The 14,569-nt window shown below is 53.8% G+C and overlaps 1 protein-coding gene across 24 annotated transcripts in view; it reads left to right on the plus strand.

Moving 5' to 3' along the window:
* Positions 1–14,569, plus strand: part of MEF2D (myocyte enhancer factor 2D) — an 89,299-nt gene that overhangs the window by 39,746 nt on the left and 34,984 nt on the right. For all 24 annotated transcript variants that reach the window (XM_064401714.1, XM_064401726.1, XM_064401732.1 and 21 more), the window contains 2 exons: positions 2,587–2,891; positions 8,898–9,101. In XM_064401714.1, the coding sequence (XP_064257784.1) occupies positions 2,838–2,891; positions 8,898–9,101 (258 nt within the window). In that variant the 5' untranslated portion in view covers positions 2,587–2,837. The remainder of the gene's footprint in view (positions 1–2,586; positions 2,892–8,897; positions 9,102–14,569) is intronic.

Consider the following 14,569-nt stretch of genomic DNA (forward strand, 5'->3'; position numbering starts at 1 on the left):
AGGGGTAGAGGGGTCAAGAGCATCACATGGCAGCTCCTTTTCTCCCCATGATGACGAGCAAAAACCTGTTAAGTCACCTTTTTCCTGTGGAAAACTTGATCCAGCAGCATGAGCAAACCCTGAGGCTGGGACCATGGTCCCCATCCAGCCAAGGTGCTGAGGATGCAGAGTCAGGATTCAGAGCAGCAGGAGGAACCTGGTCTGGTGGTTGAAAAAGGGGATTTGGTTTGAAACACTTGGGGTGTATTTGTGGCCTGGGGAGAGGAATGTGGTTTGAATCCCACTGCTCCCATGCAAGAAACCCCAGCTGGTGTGGAGCTGAGGGCAGGGATGAGCAGCCCTGGGGTTTTTTCCTCATCCCTACAAACATCCCATCTCTTCGAGCCCTGTGCAGCTTTTGGCTGCCATAGCATCCTGTGAACAAGTCCCACAACAAAATTTGTGTTAAAATATGTTTCCTTTCACTCAGTTTAAATTTACTGCCCGTTGTTCTCCAGTGTTTATTGTTGCTTCTGGAGAGTTCCTCTCTGGTTTGGACAGTAAATCCGCTGTCTTTCAGAGGGTTTCTCTGTCCAAGAGCTGCAGCACACGGAAAGAATTAGCATCTTGCCCTGTGTCTGGTTGAGGAGCTGTTGCTACTTTGTGCTGCTGCTGGTGGTTTTGAAGATGCTGAAGGTGAATATTTTTCAGCCAGTTTAGAGAAGTGGCAACTCCGAAGGGAAAAGCAGCAAAGCAAACCCGACAAAAAGTTCCTCCTCTTCCAAAGTTTCTTTGTGTGCGCAAAATCCTCGCCTTGGTTCTGAGCCTTTGGGCTCTGGGTTCTCTCCTGGGTGGGCTCGCAGTGAGGGAAATATCAAGAGGACACACCAGGTGGGTGAAATAAAAATCCTCATTTTCCTTTTGGCTCTTCCTGTATCACTGACCTTCGAGGGATACTCACATGGTGTGAGCTGGAGCTGTGATGCTCTGAAAGTGGTGATGCTCCAGGACTGCTGATGCTCTGGGACCTGTCTTTTTGGGGTTTCCCATGGTGGGATGGGGAGCAGCAGCCAAAGGATGTGCCTCTGGCACTGGCTCAGTGTTCCCCATGGTGACAGTGCTCCTCACAGTTGCTCCTGTTTGCTGCTGGGATGAAAACATGCACCTGTTTTGGTAAATAACGTCTCAGGTGTTAAATGCCATCCCTGTGTGATCTGTCCTTGCAAAGAGTCTTACTGATGGGATTTATGGGTAAAAAACCCAGGTTTTGCTGCCCTTTGTCTCCCTGGTAATCTTCCTGGCCTCCCCATACCTCATCCTCCCTGGAGGGCAAATTGTGGCTGTCAGGATGGGGAAAAGACTCCCTGTTCTCCTCAGGGCTCCTTCAGCTTGCACTGAACCACAGAACATGATGCACGATGAATAACTTTACCCCAAAAAAAAAAGCAGGGAGGAAGATTAAGTGACTCACATGACTCAGTGAACCCCAGAAACAAGTGTGGGAGTGAGACCATTCGAGCATGGTCTGATGAGGAGGTGAGGGATGGGGACATGGTCTTCAGCAGGGTCTGGGGGTGCTCTGGGGTGGGAGAGGTGCTGGAGGACCTTGGTCAGGTTGGCTGTGGCTGCTTTGAATTTGGGATAAAAAGCTTTTAGGTTTTTTTGATGCTTTTTGTGACAAGATCAAGGGCTGAGGACTGCCAGGTTGAGGCAGATAGGAAGCTATTTTGGGACTGGTTTTTCCCTTTGCCTAGGTCTTGGCACAGGGCACCTTGCCTTAAATGCAGTGTTATCACTGCTGTTATCCAGCTGCTCAGAGAGAGAGCAGGGAGAAAGCCATACCTGTGGAAAATGAGCTGGCTGAGGTTCCCTCTTTGTCCCCTCACTGCAATGCAGGGAAATGGGGTGAGATGGGCTGGGGGCAGTGCCAGGAGGTGCCCTGGTACATCCCCCTGGTGCTGGGGGATGCAGATTACCAAGGGGAGGCTGCAGAAGGAACCCCTGAGACCTGCAGAGCTCATCCCTTTGGGGAGAATTCTGGACACAAGATAACTCCTAGATCCATGGAAACACCCGGTGGCTGAGCCCAGTGCAGGGCCAGGCTGTCTCAGCTGCCTTCAGAGTCCTCCTTCCCCAGAAGAATTAGGTTTCTGTGCCTGGCTATAAGGTTCCTTTCAAGTAATCGAATAAAGACATTTTAAAATTCCAAATTGGAGATTAGTGCAGAAACTGGAGACGGATTTAAATTGCCCGAGCTAATCACCAGCCACTCGACTGCTTATGACTTTATTAAGAGAAAAAAAAAAAAAAAAAAAAAAATGTCTGGAGTGTCATGGAGGAGCAGTGATTCACGGGCTCGCTGCTGCCATCTCCTCCTCCTCACCTGACAGCATCGTGTGTCCTGGGTGTTCCTGGCCTCCATCCCTGGCCTTCTTTAAGACCAATTTGAGAAATCCCTCTGCTCTGGCCCTGGGTGGGAGAAAGAAGCAGAGCCCACCCTGGCCTGGGGGGTGGGATCTGTGCTGGGATTAGGAGGATGCCAGGGGGGTGCTGGGTCCTGGATGGGTTTGGGGACAGAGTCTGACTCCTTTCTGTCTCACTGTGCAGGTTTCTGAGCAGCTGCTGACCTCTCAGCCCTGCTGGATCTGGCCACACGTGACGGTACCATGAACTGAGCACGGAGCCGCACCAAACTCTTTTTTTTTTTTTTTTTTTTGTTTTGGCTTTTTTTGGGTTTGTTTTCCGGCCGAGAAAAAAAAGCCCCCCACGCTCTTTAATGAAAGCATTCTAAAGCGGGGTTGCTGCTCCCCTCCCCTGAGCCGAAGCGGTGCCGGCTGTGGCGAGGATTTCCCGAGAAGATGGGGAGGAAAAAGATCCAGATCCAGCGGATCACGGACGAGCGCAACCGGCAGGTCAGTCTGTCTGTCCCCGCTCCCTCACCTCACCCTTCTTCCCCTGGGGGTTTCCAAATGACCCATTTCCATCCCACTTCGGGCCCTGTTTTTGCCAATCCATAAAAAAAGCAGAGGCTTAGGCCGGATCCGGGCGGATCCAGGACCAGGCAAACGTTGCTCTGCCCCCATCCAGGCGTTTCTCCTCGCCTTGGAGCTCCTTGAGTCGTTTCCATCTAAGTGCTTTTCCAGAAGAAAGTATCTTCTCCACTTAGTTAGTTCCCCCTTTTTTTTTAAATTTATTTTTGTCTCGCAGAAAATATATTTCAGTTGACATTTTCCATGTGGTTTTTCCAATAAAAAACAGCCACAACAAGTATCCATTTTGCTGAACGCAAACAACTCAAATTATTCCCCTTTTTTCCCCCCCTCAATTGTAGACTTAAATGACTCCAGGGCTTTTTTCCTTGGGCTCTTTTGAAGCCAAGCCCGAGACACGCATGTGCATGTGTGTAGGAATGCGTTCATGCATCTCAGAGGAAAAACAAAAACCAGCAGATTTCTCCCAAATTTCCATGTTCCTTAAACTGGAGTGGTGGAGCAGCAGCGTTTTGCCAGCCCAGGTTTGCTCTGGGATGACTCTGTCGATGTATTTCCCATTACCACAAGACTTCCAGGCAGGTCCTTTTGCTTTTTGTGCAGCAGATCCAAGCTCTGCCTTTAGTCCAGCCACTGCTGCACCCCAGCATGACCTGCCACATTTCTTCCCTGCCACTTTCACTCCAGGAAAAAACAGAAAAAAACAGTAAAAAAAGCACGTAGATCTATTCCTAATCCTTAAAGAGTGTCAAAGAGCAGAACTGGGTGAACCACTTTGTTGTTCCACAGCAGAACAATAGGAAATGGCAGGTTTTCCTCATTATGGCTTCACTTGGTGGTGGGGGCTGGGGTGGGCATCAGACAGTTTCTGCTGATGTCCCAGTTGCTCCTGGGGTTGTTTATATCCATCACGAGGAGGAAACAGGGCCTTAGGGGGGTTATTGAAGGATCTGGAGTGTGTTTTATGGGGCAGTGGTGCAGAGGGCACTGAGGGATCTGCGGTGACTGGAGCCCTGCTGGAAGTTCAGACAAATGGAAAATAATTGGTAATGCTGGAGGGGGTTGCCTGGATAGACCTTGGGGGAAGGAAAGAGGCATTTCTGTGCAGAGGCAGCAGCTGGGTGATGGGATGAGCTGCTGGAGATGAAGACCCTTGCTGGGTGGGATTTGGCACCAGGAGTTGCTTTGCATGGCTGGGTGTCATGGCTTTAGTGCATCTCTGATGTCAGGTGTCCCCAAAAATCCAGTTCCCCGGGCTGGGGGACACTGGTTTTCCCTGGCTGGGCTGATTCTTCCAAAACCCAGCACAGGAGCATCGCTCTCTGCCCCAGTGCAGCACATCTTGCTTTGCTTCCCAGAAAGCAGCCTGATCAAATTGGGTGTCAGCAAAGCAGCAGCTGTTTAATTGGCCACCAGCACAGCTTTGCAATCAATTTTCACTGCTGCCTTTCTTTGGGAAAAAAAGGACATGCCAGGAAGATGGGACATTTCATGAAAAAGGACTGCTCCAGGCAGTGGGGTCTGCTCTACCCTCTGTGGTAGGAGCTGTGAGGAGGGGGAGAAGCCTCTTGCTCCACTCTCCTGCTCCATGGTGTGCATGTGTCCAGAGTCAGAAGTGTCCCATATTGCTTTATCTCATAGAATCATAGAATGGTTTGGGTTGGAAGGGATCTTAAAAGTCCATCTTGTCCCACCCCCCTGCTATGTGACACCTTCCACTATCCCAGGTTACTCCAAGCCGTGTCCAGCCTGGCCTTGGACACTTCCAGGGATGGGCAACCTGTGCCAGGGCCTCTCCACCCTCACAGGAGAAATTTCCTTCTAATATCCCATCTAAATCTCCCCTTTTTCAGTTGAAAACTATGCCCCTTGTCCCACCACTGCCTGCCCATGTAAAAAGTCCCTCTCTGTGTGTTTGTTAAGTGCTGCAAGGCTGCACTGAGGTCTCCCCAGAGCCACCTCTGGCTTCTCCCTCTCCTCCCCTCCCTCTCCTGCTGTGGATCAGTGATGAGGAGCTGATGCCTGCCTGCTGTGGCTGCAGGCTGCCAGCTAGACTGCCTTAAACCCAGCCTGGGAGCATCCTCAGCCCTGCCCCTGCTCTGGCTGGGGGCAGGGGGCTTGCTCAGCTCTCCTGAGCTGCTGGAATGCGGGGCTGGCCACCCCAGCTGGGCTGGGCACCATCCTGGGCATGCCCGGGTGGCTCCTTGGCATGCTGGGGTGGAGAGGAGTGGGAATAGTGCAGGGATGCCCTGGAGAATGAAGGATTCACAGTGCTGGTGCAAGGAGGTGGAGGCAGAGCTGCTTTTGCCACCTCTGTGTGTGCTGTGGCGCTGCCAGGTTCATCCTGAGCAGGGGCTTGGGGCTGCTGAGGCAGCACAACTTCAGGGGGAGCTGAGGCTGAGCAGGGGCTCCTCCAGAGCCTCTGCTCTTCCCCTGCATCTCACACCGAGCCTGCTCATGTCCCTGCTCATGTTCCAGGGTTTGGCTCCGTGGGGGCACAGACCACCAGCCCACGTGAGGCTCCAGCAGGACCTGGAGCTGCTGGAGTGGGTCCAGAGGAGGCCATGGGGATGCTCTGAGGGCTGGGGCACCTCTGCTCTGGAGCCTGGCTGGGGGTGTTCAGCCTGGAGAAGGCTCCATGGAGATCTAGAGGGGCTCTGGAAAGCTGGAGAGGAACTTTGGACAAGGACCTGGAGTGATAGGACAGAGGGGGGATGGTTTTAAACTGAAAAGAGGAAGATTTAGATTGGATATCAGGAGGAAATTCTTCCCTGTGAGGGTGGGGAGGCCCTGGCACAGAGAAGCTGTGGCTGCCCCATCCCTGGAAGTGTCCAAGGCCAGGCTGGGCAGGGCTTGGAGTAACCTGGGATGGTGGAAGGTGTCCCTGCCCACAGCAGGGACAAGATGAGCTTTAAGATCCCTTGCAACCCAAACCAGTGTGTGATTCTGTGAATTACAGCAGCAGCCAAAACCAGAGGAGGAGAGCAAGTAAGAGTCACTAATGTCATTAGAGGAATTACTGGAGAGGATTTGCCACAACAGATCAGGCCATCAGTCCTTCAGGGCCAGGCTGCTGACTCTGGCAACTGCCAATATGGTTTACATCAGGGGAAAGGCAAAAAATCCCCTGCTAGTGTGGGGCAGTAATTCCTTCCTGACCCCTTTGGTGATCGGCTTATGCCCTGAAGCATGAGATTTGATTACCCTCTTAGACTTACAAGGTTAATTCTTCTAGATGAGGCTCATGCACAGCGTCAGGGAAGGTTGGAGGTTTCTGTCCCGGGTCATGAGTGGATGCACAAAGCCCTGTTAGGTGATGCTGTTGTGTGATGTGGTGGCTAAATGGCAAATCTTTGCTTTTCTCTGCGAGATGCAGAGGTGGCATAGAGAGGGATGCTCCTGGGCCCTGTCTGCAGAGGGAATATCTCCAGAGGGATCATTTGGTGGTTTGTGTTCTGCTGAGCTCTGCCCAGGTTGGAGAAGATCACCCCACGCTCTTCACTGCTCAAGGGCAGAACCCAAACCATGCTTGTCACTTCAAGGCCAAGAGCTGCCCCATGGTTTGGACCCCACTGCCTGCAGTCTTGGTGGCTGAGCCCATCGTGGTGCCCAGCGAGGTGGGGTTTGGCTGCAGGAACAACCCTGGGCTCTTTGTTCTGGTGGAGACCACATGATTTCCTCCTGAGGGCTCCTCAAGCTCCTTGGAGGGTCGGTCGGAGCCTGGAGGCCACCCCAGCAGGGACAGCAAGACAGGTCCTGCAGGGGATGGAGGCAGAGACAGGTCCTGCAGGGGATGGGAGCAGGGGAAGGGAGCAGAGACAGGTCCTGCAGGGGAAGGAGCAGAGACAGGTCCTGCAGGGGATGGGAGCAGGGGAAGGGAGCAGAGACAGGTCCTGCAGGGGAAGGGAGCAGAGACAGGTCCTGCAGGGGAAGGAGCAGAGACAGGTCCTGCAGGGGAAGGGAGCAGAGACAGGTCGTGCAGGGGAAGGGAGCAGAGACAGGTCCTGCAGGGGAAGGAGCAGACACAGGTCCTGCAGGGGAAGGAGCAGACACAGGTCCTGCAGGGGAAGGGGACAGTGACAGGTCCTGCAGGGGAAGGAGCAGAGACAGGTCCTGCAGGGGAAGGAGCAGACACAGGTCCTGCAGGGGAAGGGGGCAGGGAGGCAGGTGTTGGTTTTAGAGCTGTCCTGCCACAGCTGCAGGAGCAGAACCACAGCCAGGTCCCACCTGGAGTCAGCGCGGCCGCGGCTGGGCTGTGGCACTGCCAGCTCCTGGTGCTGGGAGCTGCCCAGCAGCAGAGGTTTTTGGGTGGCTGAGGAGTCCAGAACGAGGGCAGGGGGAGCTGTTGGTGACACGGGAGCTGGCCCTCGGCTGATTTGGCTTGCAGCAGAGTGCCCTGGGCCGGGGCAGTGCTGGCAATGTGAGCGGCCAGAGCAGGCGCACGTGGCGGCCACGGCAGCACAGGGCCCAGCCCTGCACTTCCCAGGGGCTGAGGCGATTAGAGCTGAATCTCATTACTGCCTAATTATCTCTGGGAGATGGTGGGGAGGGGTAGCAGCTCCCCTTGCCAAGTGTGCCCAGAGCTGCCCCTGCTCTGCCCTCCTGCCACACGTGGGGACCACACGGTTTTGTCTCGAGGGGTGCAGACCCTGAGGGTTCATTCTGGTAGCTCCACGGACTGTGGCTGTGATGCCACTGACAGGCTGAGCAAAGGCAGCAGCCTCATTCACTCCCCTCCCTCAGCTCTGCAAATTAAAGCGTTCAGTTGCAAAATTGATGCTGTGGTGGAGGCCCAGAGTGGAGTGGAGCCTTCCCAAGTGGAGAGGGGGCAGGTCTTGGCACCCAAGGGCATCTCAGCTCGTCTCCAGCCCTTCCCCTGGAGGCTGCTTTGCCCCCCGAGAAATGCTTAGCACAAAGCTCTGACCTCCTGCCTCTTATTTTCTTCTTCTGCTTTTTATTTGCTCAGAGGGCACTGGCCAGGCGCCGTGCCTTCCCCGACAGTGTGCTGTGTGTTCTGGGGGTGGGGACCCTCAGCAGCTGTCTGCACTGCAGCCGGGCCAGGGAGCCCCAAAGCAGCTCCTTCTCCAGCAGCTGGGTCCTGTTAGGAGTGTGGTGCTGAGAGCTGAGCGTGGGCTGGGAGTCGCAGCCCAACGTCTGCCCGGCAGCTGGAGCTGCTGCTGGAGCCAGCACCCAGCCCCAGCCCTGGCCCCAGCCCCCAGCCAGCCCGCCAGCATCACTCCTGCTCTGCTTACAGCCCAAGGCAGGGCGGGTTGGGGAGGCAGGGGACCCCAGTTGGGCAGGCAAGGAAGGAAAACACCCCGGTGAGGTCACACAAAAGGAGGACAACAAGGTGAAAGCGGCAGCTGGGTGGGATCCTGGCACAGGGGGCTCGTGGTGCCCTGGGGGAAGCACTAGTGGGGAGCTGGTGAGCAGGAGAGTGGGTCAGGGGTGGGGATGGGCACCCCTGGGTGGTTTTGGGGTGCTGAGCCCCAGCTCTGTTGCCCCCAGGGTTGGGTGCTCACAGTGCAGCTGCAGCAAGCGAGGACAAGATCTCCGTGGCTTGAATATTCCACTTAAAAACCCGCAGCCCCCAGACAGATGGCAGCTCTGCTGGGGATTTTGCTGAAATTTATTTTCTCTTGATTTGGCAATATGTGATTTCCAACGCTGATAATCATCTTTGTGCTTGTGAAGTGTCTGCCTTTGGAGGATCCCAAAATAGGCAGCAATATGAACCATTTGGAAGAGGGAGGCGAGAGAGGAGAGCTTGGGGTTGGGTCCAGTTGGGGAAACTGAGACAGAATATTCCTGCTGCATTCCCCTTCCTTTTGCTCTTCCTCCTGGGGTCATTCCATTTTTTTTTTTGGGGAGCTGTTGGACCTGTGGCAGCATGGACACAGCTTCTCACCCTGCTCTCCTTGCTTTCAGGTGACCTTCACCAAGCGCAAGTTCGGCTTGATGAAGAAAGCCTACGAGCTGAGCGTCCTGTGCGACTGCGAGATCGCCCTCATCATCTTCAACCACTCCAACAAGCTGTTCCAGTATGCCAGCACCGACATGGACAAGGTGCTGCTCAAGTACACCGAGTACAACGAGCCCCACGAGAGCCGGACCAACGCCGACATCATCGAGGTGAGGCCCCAGCTGTGCCACCAGCGTGGAGCCAGGGCTGAACTCTGGTTCCACACTGTCCAGGGAGGGGATGGAGCAGGCACATCGCCCACACTCAGCTGGATTTTGCATGGTTTTGGTTCAGCTCATGAAAATACTCTTTGGGTGGTAGCATTGAAGCTGTTTCCAGTTGTGTGGTGACCTGCTGCCCTGAAACTTGAGGTGCAGGTTTGTTCTGTGGACCACGCTGTGGAATCCAGGCAAACCACGAGATGGATTTGGAGGCAGCTCCTGGGGCTGCTGTGCCTGGTGTAGCTCCTGTGGCTGGAGTGCCTGGTGCAGCTGGTGACGTTGTTGTAAAGTGCCTGGTACAGCTGGTGACATTGTCCCCACTCAGACAGGCACACAGGGGTTGTGGGAGGGCACCAGTGGCCATATTGCAGGGGAATTCAGGTGGGATGGACCAGGTGGGATGGTCCAGGGCCTGGCCAAGCTCACGGGCTGGTGGGTTTGCTCAAGGCTTGTCTGGCTGTGTTTTGTGGGTCTCCAGTGTGACCCATCCCCAGCACTGCCCCTGGCACCATGCCCAACCTGTGCTCACTCTGCAGCCTGCTGGCATTGCAGGAGATGCTCAGCTGCCTTGTGCTGGTGGTGCCCCCACAGCTTTGTCCTTGTCCCTGGTGCTGGCAGAGCATTGCTGGGCTGGAGCATGGGGCACATTTGGCTCTCAGGACAGTGCCAGCAGTGCCTTGGTCATGGGTCACATCCTCTGCCTCATCAGTGGCTGTGCAGATGGAGCTGCAGGGTCCTCAGCAAGGGGGCAGCTGCCATTAAACCTGGGCAGACAGGCAAATGAAGGGCTTGGCTTTGTAATTAGTGGCATTATGGGCATCAGTTAATGCCCTCAGAGCCACTGGTGGCAGAGTGGAGCAGCACTGCTGGAGTAATTGGGCTTCTGCTTCTGCCTTTGAATTCCTTTGGTGCCCCTTGGCCAGTGTGCTCAGGCTTTGATTTCATGAAGAAGAAGGGAAAAAGCCCAGCCTGCCTCTACGCCCAAAAATCTTGCTTTCTTTTTCTTTTTTATGCTCTGTAAAATGTGTCTTTTTGAGACATTTGGACTTGAGGTTTTCACCCCATGGCTGAGCCAAGCATCTCGCAGCATCTGCCTTCCTTTGCTGGGCTTTGGAGACCCTTCTGCCACAGCACAGTTTTGTAGGGGCTTTGACAATGGTTCCAAAATGTTCTTTTTGCCCACTTTGAGGCAGGTCATGCCCCTTTGCTGTGCAGATGCTGGCAGTTCCCTGTCTCAGCCTCTCCGGGATGCTCAGCCCGCGCTCGCAGCGTCGAACAGATTTGTCTTGGCCTAAAAATACCATAAACATTTTGGGCAGCGTTCTCTGTTCCCTTATGGTCCAAGATGCAAACACTCCCAAGCCGACAAGTTACACACAGTCCTTGGCACCCAAAGAAACACTGTGTTTGCACCACATGAAAAGCTGGATCTGCATCCAAAGCCGAGGAGAGGAACATCGGGAGCGGAAGGATATTGGTGGATGGCAAGGAAAAGAGCCCAAACACGCCGTGGCTTGCTGGCAGAGCTGGCAGGGAGCAAAACCTGCTGGGGTGCAGGCAGGTTTGGAGGCTGTTCAAGCATCCCTCCTCATCCTTGTCTTGTCTGGGAGCAGGGTTGGGGCTGCTCGAAGGTTTTTAGTGTTTTCTGAATCCGTGCCCCCAGGAGACCTTTCCTGCTCTTGGTGCTGATTTCTGTTTCCCCTCGCCCAGGTCAGGTTCCAACAGCCCAGCTGTGTCCCCACTGCACACAAATCCAATTTTATCTTCTGTTTCTTGGTGGTTCCCAGTTGAACTTGACTCACAAAAAGTATCTTCTCATTCTGGAAGCTTCCCCACATTGAGCATTTAGAGACTGTGAAAAGCCAGGCTGGGAATTTGCCACCACATGTGATTTAAAGTGGATTTCAAGGGGCTGCTGCATCAACCCACCTTCCCTGTGATGTCTGCCTGCCTTTTCTGCTGAGGGATTCAGCCCTGAGTGGCTCTGGCAGCATCTCAGGAAGGATGAGGAGCAGCCAGGACCTGGAGGAATTGAGGCAGAAACCTCTTGATTTTGTTTTTCTGGTGGAAGGAGAGTGAGCAGTGGCTCTGGAGGGCTAAGCCAAGCACTGCCAGCCTGGGGGCTCCTGGGTACCACAGCTCAAGGCAGGATGAGTTACTCTGTCCAAATTACATTTTTAAATGACAATAAACATGAGATCTCCTGGTGTTTGGTCCTGGGGAGGTGCATCTGAGGCTGGAACTGGAGCACCCCATCCCGTGCTGCACAGGAATGTCCTTGAGGGGTTTACCCCCTGGATATCTAGTGAGAAGCAGAGCAGCTCCATGCTGAGCACACCCAGCCCTAGCTCAGGAGGGGTTCCACGCCCCAGCTGCCTTTTGGGGACCATTCCCAGTGGGGACCCCCCTGTTTTTCAGCTGTGCCAGGGCTCAGCAGTGGCTGTCAGGAGCGGGATTCAGCCGCACAACCCCCGCGGCTTCTCCGTGCCCGGCAAAGTCCTGGTTTATTGCAGGCTTTTAAGTCTGAGCAAATCTCTCTAATGCAGAGAGGGGGGTTTCCTTAATCAGGAGGGGGCCAGCTGAGCCCCCAGACAGGCACGCTGGGTGCCACGTGCCCGCCTGGCCGGGGATCACGCCGGCTTTGGGCCCCGCTGTCGCTTCTCGTTTCCTCCCAGCCCGGCTGACGTGCCAGCTCCTGATGGGGGACTTGGACAGAGCAGAGCACCAGGGCACCAGGATGCTCCAGAGCCACTTAAAGGCACACAGCTGTTTCTGCCCTTGCCTTGGCTGAGTGTTTTGGAGGGGCTGATTTTCCCCCTGATTCGCTTTCCTGGGGTTGTCGTTCGCCAGGATGTGTTAAATCAGACATTTTGCAGGATGCTGGGGAGGTGGTGAAATGCAGGGGCAGCTGCCAGTGTCAATGTCTTCATCCTCGTCCTCATCCTTATCCTCATCCAGACTTCCCCAAAGCCCAGAGTGGTTGAGCCTCCCTCCTCTAAGGGAAGTCAAGCGCATCCTGGTCGAGCATCGTTTCCTCTCACATGTTCTGCATTTCCTGCTGCTCTCTTACCCTCTTCGGGCTGGAAATCTGCTCCCATGTGAGCTGCAGTCATGGAAGTGGGAATATTGCCTGGAAAAGCAGGATGTGCACTGGGTCCTGATAGAATGGGGGGACCTGAGCATGGCAGGTGGTGACCGAGGTGGGCTTTGCAATGGGAAATTCTCACCCTGGTTCTCTCTGAAATTTTCTGCTCTAAAGGAATTGCTGTTAAATCTCTACCATATGAAAAACTGTTGTGTTCTGCTGGCTGCAGCCCAGTGACAGAAAGGTTTCCTGAAAACCTCTCTGCATCTTCTGGTTTTTTTCCCTGGCAAAAAGAAAGAGGAGGAACGAGAAGGAAAGTTCTTTTCTAAAAGACCTTGCAGAGATCCCGAAAACAGGAATCTTTGGGTTTGATTCCCGCTCCAGCAGAATTGTTTTCCTTTTACATCATCTCGACAAAAAGCTAAAAATGTGGGATGCACATTTTTTATTTTTTTTTTTTTAAAAACCCAAAAAGAACCAGCAGCCAACGCCTGCATGGCTGGAAATGGCATTTTGTTGTCCCCAAGCTGTCGTTGAGCAGCAGATTGCTGCAAGCCACGCTGCCTTGGCTCGTGTCCTGCTGCCACCCCGGCCCGGTCACTCCCTGCCGCCGGTGCTTCCTGTCCCACTGTGCTGCAGATCAGCCCTGTGCTCAGCCCTGGAGCTTGTCCCCTTCCCCTTCTGTCCTGGTTCAGGGTAAATTTGGGAGAGAACACCCAGAGGGGCTCCTCTAGAAAAGCAGATTCAGTTGGTGCCTCCCCCCAGCCGGTTCGGGAGAAAATACCTCCTTGGAGAAAAGTGGAAAAAAACCTATTTATTAAACAATAAAACCTAAACAATATTAAACAATAAAACCTCTTTCTGCTCCAAAAGAGATGACAAACTCAGAAGGTCCCTCTGTGGGCTGTAGTTTGGCTCATCAGTCTCTGATCAGTCCCTCTGGTGCTGGAAATGCCATGGCCCAAGCCCGGCCCAGTGGCCACAGCTGGAGCTGCCAGTGCTCTTCTGGGTGTTCAGTCCAAAGCAGGTTTGAACAGGTCCAAGAAAAAGAAAAACCACAGTCCGAGGAGCATCTCTCCCTCAGCTAGCTAAAAACTAACTAAAAGCAAAGGAGAGCTCTGTCCTGCTGTCTGTCCGTGCTGCAGACAGCACAGTGCAGGAGCAGGAATGTGGAGGAGTGAGTGCAGTGTCTGAAAACAAACTGCAGCTTCTTCCTCCCCCCTTCACTCTTGGAACAAGTCTTAAAGGTGCAAAACTTATTATTCAGCATAAACAGAACAGACAATTGGGGATAAAAGCATCATGCAGTCAACCCAGGAAACATTCCCTGCAGTGCTCGCAGAGTTACAGGTCACAGTGCCAGCCCCAAGGTCACAGTCCCAGCTCAGGGTCGCTGTCCCAGCTTTACAATCCCATCAGGAAGGATTTTTTTCTCTGTGCAGAGCTGGCTTGCCACTTCCTGGGGCTGCTGGTGGGTTTCCTGCAGGAGCAGGGATGGTGACACCACAGCTGCCCCTCACAGTTCACTGCTGGGGACCCACCCTGCAAGGAAATGTGGGTCTCACAGACAATGAAGTTATGATTTTACAGCGTTGGTGGCTGGGGAGAGCAAAGAGACCAAGGCAGAGCTGGGACACAAGAAGTGTTAGACCCACAAAGGAAACCTGGGGAAAGATGAAGGGGTGAGCTGTTTCAGGGTATGGATGAGCAGAGCCACATCCACCCCATTTCACTGCTTCTCTTGTTGAGGGAACAACCCCCAGGGATGATTTTGTGTGGACTTAGAAATGGCAAAATGCTGGGGCTGGTGGTGGCAGCCCCTGGCTTGTCCCTGTCTTGGTTCAGGTGTCAAATATGGGCAAAGCTGAGGGCTCTGGGAGCTGCCTAAAAACCTCCCTGGTGGCAGCATTGCTGCAGGTTTTAGAAAGGATGTTGTTGCTTGGCTGAAATCTCTTGAAAAATCCCATTGTGAGGTTCCCTCCTTTGAGGATCCTGGGGGATGGCAGTGGCTCATCCATCCCCACAGCCTCTGAACCTGCCAACAGCTGTTGCTGGAGGAGAGGAGTTTTCAGGGATTTTTTTGATTTTGATTTAATTTTGGGTTTTTTTCCCCATCCTCCCAGGGATGGGAGGGCAGAGATGAGAGGTCCAGCTCCTGTCCCTGCAAAGGGAATTGTGTCGAGGTGGGCACAGCCCCTGTTAGACACCAGAGAGTCTCTGCAGAGCCTGAAGGAAACCCAGCTTCATTGCTCCACTGCTCATGGAACAACTTTTTTTTCCATTTTGCCTCTGAAAGAGAAAAAGGAAAAAACTTATTTTTTTTAGAGAAAAG

The sequence above is a fragment of the Passer domesticus genome, chromosome 32 (assembly GCF_036417665.1).
Source record: "Passer domesticus isolate bPasDom1 chromosome 32, bPasDom1.hap1, whole genome shotgun sequence".
NCBI lineage: Eukaryota > Metazoa > Chordata > Aves > Passeriformes > Passeridae > Passer > Passer domesticus.